This window comes from Pollachius pollachius (assembly GCF_949987615.1).
Source record: "Pollachius pollachius genome assembly, chromosome: 18".
In the NCBI taxonomy this organism is placed as follows: Eukaryota; Metazoa; Chordata; class Actinopteri; order Gadiformes; family Gadidae; genus Pollachius; species Pollachius pollachius.
This window is the reverse complement of record NC_136951.1, coordinates 3673631-3680197: the sequence shown is the minus strand read 5'-3', so window position 1 is coordinate 3680197 and position 6567 is coordinate 3673631. Positions and strand designations below refer to the sequence as shown.

At 42.2% G+C, this 6567-nt stretch overlaps 2 protein-coding genes across 2 annotated transcripts in view; one reads left to right on the top strand and one right to left on the bottom strand.

The window, feature by feature from the left end:
- Positions 1–285: 285 nt before the first annotated feature.
- On the bottom strand, positions 286–3473 carry cdc26 (cell division cycle 26 homolog). The gene is made up of 3 exons (XM_079755450.1): positions 3340–3473; positions 2854–2986; positions 286–522 (listed from the first exon to the last, which is right to left on the bottom strand). Exons 2-3 carry the CDS (start codon positions 2932–2934, stop codon positions 364–366), a joined length of 240 nt encoding a protein of 79 aa, XP_079611576.1. The 5' UTR covers positions 2935–2986; positions 3340–3473; the 3' UTR covers positions 286–363.
- A 354-nt stretch (positions 3474–3827) lies between these two features.
- The window catches only part of LOC307089544 (U4/U6 small nuclear ribonucleoprotein Prp4-like), a gene marked incomplete at its 3' end in the record, with an annotated part of 5588 nt that continues 2848 nt past the window's right edge, over positions 3828–6567 (top strand). Inside the window, exons 1-3 of the mRNA XM_079755891.1 lie at positions 3828–3863; positions 4842–5034; positions 5338–5539. Coding sequence (XP_079612017.1) covers positions 4863–5034; positions 5338–5539 — 374 coding nt within the window. The 5' untranslated portion in view covers positions 3828–3863; positions 4842–4862. The remainder of the gene's footprint in view (positions 3864–4841; positions 5035–5337; positions 5540–6567) is intronic.

Sequence of the window (6567 nt, the reverse complement as noted above, 5' to 3'; positions counted from 1 at the left end):
CAGACTCTGGCTTCTGGTTACTAATGTCATTGAGTCATACAAATGAAATCGGATGTCTGGTCTTTAGAAAAGTCAAAAAATGTATTTTCTTTTTGTAAAAAATAATTCTTAATATAAAATGGTAGTCGATGATGAAAATCTCGTAGGAGCAAAGTTTAAGTAAAATGTAGATTAAGCAGAATACTGAATATTGTGGAGTATGTGAATGTTTATCAAAAAATAAAGATTGAAATGTCTTTTTATAAAAAATTCTTGTGTGTAATGTATATAGACATTTTTTCGTGCTGAAGTTTTCAATTTATTAGAAAAAATATTTACAGAAATAGCTGGCAAAGAATCAACGCCTAAAATGTCTACTTATTTCTACAAGTTCCCAAAGAAGGTGGGCGGTGCGGCCATCTTGGGCGTCGGCTTGAAGCCTATTCGCTCATTGATGACGTCGGCCCGCGAGGGGTGGGGCTCCCCGTCTGACGCCCCGCCCCCCGAGGGGCAGGACACCTCCTCACGCTGACGCTTCCTGTTCTGAGAGACAGAGGCTTGTTACAAGTCGTTAACGGGATAGTTCCATATTTTTTAGTACTGTGAAAAATGTTGCATACAAATCTTAGTACCCATAATGCATCTTAAAATATGTGTACATCTGATTCACTTGCACTTAATTTAGCAGACTTTTTTCTCCAAAGCAACTTAAAATGAGTGCAATCGACAATAAAAATGTAACCTCATGGGCCAAGATGCAATCTGAACAGATTAGATGGTTTTTAGCTGTCCTAAGGTCAGTGGGGAGCTTGTTCAACCATCGTGGAGCCAGGACAGCAAACAATCAAGATTTTGTTAGGGTTCTCGCGAATAGAGGGAGTGTGAGCCAGTTAGCAGAAAGGAGGCCTCCTGATGTACAGCATAGATCTGCAGGAGTGGGTGGATGCAACAATGTTGGCAGCAAAGGGCTGCTGGTCACCCAGGTTCAAACCCATGTTCTTGTCTTCTGAGTCACAGGCCCCGCCCACAGAGTTGTCAATATTGTTGGAGGTCGTGAATGGGAGATGCCTCCCCTGCAGGTTCCGAAATCAAGCACCAAATGCGGTTACATTTTTCCGTTTGGTGAGTAAATCTAAGAAGGCTATAAGCCACACTGGTGGGTAAATGTTTGTACCCAGGGTAGAAACGCGTACCATGGGTTTTCTACACGTGTCTAAACAGTGCCGCAAAACTGGAGCAAGCGAGGCGGTCAAGCGAAGGAGTGACAGATCGTCTCGGGTGCTTCAGTTATTGTAAGGGGGATCAGCCGCTCAACAATGCAGCTCTCCACGGGTCTGCTTCTAGCTAAATTAAATAGCTCTTAATTGTAGGGATCAGGACCTGGTTCCAAATAATCAAAACTCGAAAATCATAAGGTCTGAGCGTTTTGATATTGCTATCAAGTCTCGAGAGACGATTTAGGTCATTAAAATGAAATCACTGGTGCACAAACATACATAGATTGCCTCGGACCAGCATTAGCTTAATTTCTCATTTGGTCAATCGGTTGCTTAACGTCAAGGCTACATTTCAGTAAAGCAAAGATAAGGAAGTGAAATACCATTCATTTCTTGTAAGGGGGACCCAACCTAATGGTTAAGAACCTCAAAGTTTAAAAAAATGAACACAACCCAGATGGATCCCAGTAGTGAGAATTTAAGACTCCTTTCAGTTTGTCCAGAAAGTGCGGTCCGTGAGGTAGGAGTTGAACGATTGCAGAGCCTGCGATTCCAAGTTTTTGGACCGTTGAGGATCTGGGGGTTCACTGTGTCGAGAATGCTGGAAGGTCCAGGAGGGCAGTCTCAGTTGAATTGCCTGCCTTGAATCCACCCTGGTGAGGGTTGTGTGGTGATTCTGGTGAAGAAATGCAGACAGCTGGGAAAAGACTGCACGCTCAAGTGTATTGGAAATAAGTGGTTGAAGAGAGACAGGCTGGTAATTGTGTGGGTTTCTTTAAAAGAAGGGTTCACTCTTGCTGCTTAGCGTTTGCAACCATAAGTCAAAAGAGTGAATGAGATGGGAAAGAAAGGAAGAGGGTCGGGCCGAAAGTCTGAAGAAGGTGAAGGGATAGGATGCAGAGGGCAGGTTGTTTGGTGCTGGTAACCAGCGACCACACCTCTTTGGGAGAAAGGTGAAAAGGAAGGTAGAGTAGGAGAGAAGACTGTAGGACAGTTGGTGACAGCTGGGGGACGGGAAAATGAGCAGCATACGTCATTTCTTTTTTTAAGTTGTAAACCAAATAGCTCGGTAGAAGGGAGTAAGGGGGATTGAGGAGGTAGGAGAAGATAGAAAAAAAACTTTTCGAGGATAAAAGTTTAGATTGAAATTAACTTTTAGCTGCAGATAGGAGGCAGAATAAGATATGTAAGAGGAGAGAGCAGAGAGTACAGGGAGTTCCAAGGAACTCAAGGAGGCGTGGCCAGAGATTAACCGAGTCTTGCAGGTAGCTGCCTGGCAGTTCAACAGGACCAATCACAACCTTCAGATTGGTAGAATGACATCTGAAAACTTCAAAAGCACTTCCTGTGTTGGACACACTGATGTATCCTTGGTCCAAAGCCACTTTGGTGACTGCTTTAAGCGGTTACTCTAGCTTACTATGTACTTTAACAGAAGCTGTAAATGAGAACATTGGATATTGAGAACACAAGGGTGAGCGGCTATAAAATGACTACTGGAATCTAGCCCACATCCATCCATCAATCTAGGCAGGCAGACAGACAGACAGGAAGACAGACAGAAAGGAAGACAGACAGACAGACGGACAGGAAGACAGACAGACAGAAAGAAAGACAGACGGACAGGAAGACAGACGGACAAGATGGGAAGACAGACCTCCAGCTCTTTCTTGATGCTCTCAAACTCCTCTGTGTCATCCATCTTGAGCTCCAGGCGGGTGGGCTTGCGACGCAACATGGTCCTGTCCCTTCTTTATGGTTCTTTGTGATAAGTGTGCTTAACTTAAAAACTAAAAAAGAATACAAGTTTTAATTAAATAAACAAGTCAGCAGTGGCACAACCAATACTAAACTTGTATAAAATTCTCAAAAATGTCTCTCTGTGAAGACACACACACACACACACACAGGTACGGTACATAGATGGCTGAATGCATGTTGGCATGTACAATCTGGTCCAACACTGAACGATAGCATTAGCAGATCGAGAGAGTATTCAGAGTCAATACAGTACGCTACTACGGTATGATGCTACTCTAGGAAATTCACCACTGGATAATGCTATATTGTTATTGTTTGCATATGATTGTGTCATATATATTGTAATTCTAAATATCTATTTGGAATGAATGACATCACTTACACTTGCACAGTACTTAGGTATTTTCAGTGATGGTGACAGATGAGCATTAGCATGTTGTTAGCATGTGTCTTGCAGCAGCGGGAGCGCGTCACCGGGAGCGTCACCGTCACCGTCCTCCTCCTCTTCCTCCTCCTCTTCCTCTCCCGCCTGGCGCTCCTCTGGCTCGTCAGTAAATTAGACAATATCACGGGTATCAAATATGCACTGTAGCAAATTAACGTGATAGAGATTTTTGAAAATATACAACGTTTATTAAATGTACCTTAAAGACTTTCATACTTATATTTTCTTTTAAGGGGACTAAGCGGTCGCAATGTCCTTTTAGTCGCTTACGGCTGGGTCTAATTTAAATATTTTGAAATAAAGATACATATTTAACAAACAATACGAACGTTTTATATTCAATATAAGGTCAATTTGTTTAATTTATTTACGTGGAACACCCGGAAACGGAAACTACGTCATGTAGAATTTAGTTTCCGGGTTACAACGCGACTGTACCGTCCGATAAATCGATCTGTTCGGTAAGTTAAACTATCTCTGTTTATCACTATTATACTATATATAATGAATTAGTACAACCTCATACAGACACACATGTCAGTTTATAACTATTTGACGGTTTATCACTTTTATACCAACATATCCATATGTTCCTTATGTCCCTGAATGTCTTGTTTATATACTGCTACACTGTTTATAATATGTTCTTGTGTGCAGTTTGTTACCTACATTCGTTAACCCGACGTTTTCGTGCGAAGTGACTTTAAATTAGGGCATTCGAAATTGAATATACTGCCAAAAATCAGCAAGAATTAGCGGATACAAGGAATTAAAGAAATGCACAGCTTTAGGTGCTGAATCATAGAAATAGGAGATGGTTGAATAATTATTTATTATTTTCATGGGCCAAGATGTGTTCTTACCAAACGAATTTCAGTCTGTAATGTTAGTTAAGGTGTGTTAGTGGGTGGGTGGGCTGTTGATTTCTATATCTCTGATTTGTTAAACTTGTATCTTAATGCATAGCTTTTCCGTGAATAATTTACAAGACACTAACGGTAATTTGAAATCTAAAAGGATTTACAGCTGTAACAGAAGAGTTTCATAAAAGGTCCTGAGGTGTAAACTCAGGGTTAACATATACTACATTCACGTCAAATGTCATCCTTATTCAATTAAAGAGACAATCCAGAACTTCTTAAAAAGATTTACATTCTAGGTTGACCCTTTTGACTCTCACTACAGTACTTTCTGTAGTAAGTAGGGAACCTTAGATATCACTGCTTATAAATCATTACAATTATGAATCCATAAGAGTACAAATGTGTGTAATGTGATGAGTTGTTCTCCTCTAGCGTTGGTCAGTAATGTGATGAGTTGTTCTCCTCTAGCGTTGGTCAGTAATGTGATGAGTTGTTCTCCTCTAGTGTTGGTCAGTAATGTGATGAGTTGTTCTCCTCTAGCGTTGGTCAGTAATGTGATGAGTTGTTCTCCTCTAGCATTCCTTTTGGCCAGCCGAGATGTCTGACGATGAAGATGCTCCACGCTCCGCCAAGCGCACGCGGATCTTCTACGGAAGCCTGGAGGGGCAGGAGAGACAGCGGATGGGCCGAGAGGCCGGAGGCGGGACTAAAGGAGGAAGTGATGCCATAAAGGCCGGCATCAAGGCTGGAAACATCAACATCTCTTCAGGTGGCGAGCTGTTAGCAGCTAGATAGCCGCTATGTTAGCCACTATGTTAGCAACTATGTTTCAGCCACTGTGTGATCATCATTTTGTATATGATGATTGAACCACTTACGAGCTACTCCAGATGTTTCTGGTGGCAGAGGTTTGAGACTTCTGCGTTAGACAGCTACTCCAAAGCTGCCAGCTACAGGAACATGTCGACCCCTGCATTAAACGCGAGGGGTTAGCTGCTAGCTGTGTATGTTAGCTGTTTCTCTCTGTATGCTAATGATAACAATGTATCTCTTTGATGCTCCCTCTCCCTAGGGGAGTTTCTGGAGATCGAGGACCGCAGTGCCAGCGGGCCGAGCGGGGAGCGTCAGTCCGATGTGCTAGTGGAGTTTGAGCGCCGCCGTCGCGCGCGCCACCTAGCCATCTCCACTGATGACAGCGAGGTCAAAGGTTGCCTGCGGAAGCTTGGAGAGCCAATCACTCTCTTTGGGGAGGGGCCAGCCGACCGCCGGGAGAGGTTCGCTTATTTTGTTTGCAGAATCAGTACAAAGATGTAGAATCCTACCGTCACATGCATCTTAAACACATATGAACAAATATGTGGCTCTACTACTCTAAAGTGATGTACATAACTCAGTCATTGTAACAAACATGTCACATGTGAACATGTTAAATGTGCGACTTTACAACATGTAGGTAGTAGCAAAGTTGAACCTATATCATAAACAGTCGATGTTAAGTGAGTTAACCTGTATCATAAACAGCCTATGTTAAGACAGATTAACCAGTATTATATACAGTCTGTTAAGTCAGTTTAACCTGTATTATATACAGTCTATGTTAAGTTATTTTAACCTGTATTATATACAGTCTATGTGCGTTACACCGGAGTGCCACTGGCCCTGCTGTTTTCTACTGTTGTAGACAGTGGCTGTGGGTCAATAGAGGGCGCTAGGGCGCCGCCCCTCCGTGAATTATTCAATTGAATATATCTGCCAACTATTAAACTATTATCAATACGAAATAAATCATCAAAAATACATAGCGTTAATCCTCGTTTAATTGTTTGATATACTTGTCACTGCCAGTAACCATTTAAATCTGTCTAAACGTCAATGATTTAGGCTAGACTAGTTATTGGTCATTCGAAATAAAGCCCTCCTCCAGGTCAGGGGCGCCGGCCACGTTGAAGTCAATGTAAGCTCGCTAACTTTTTGCTGTCTATCAAGCAGAGAGAGCCCAGACCCCCTGTCTATTACTGTGCCCCACCAACATTTCTGATCACCAGCCGCCACTGGTTGTAGAGCTAGTGGGATACACTTCTGAACAGAGAATTTAATCCATTTTCACAGTAGAAAACAGTGGGGCCAGTGGCACTCCGGTGTGATGCACATAGACTGTATATAATACAGTTTTAACTGACTTAACGGACTGTATATAATACAGGTTCAACTGACTTAACATAGACTATATAAAACAGGTTAAACTGACTTAACAGACTGTATATAATACAGGTTAATAGACTTATCAGACTGTATATAATAC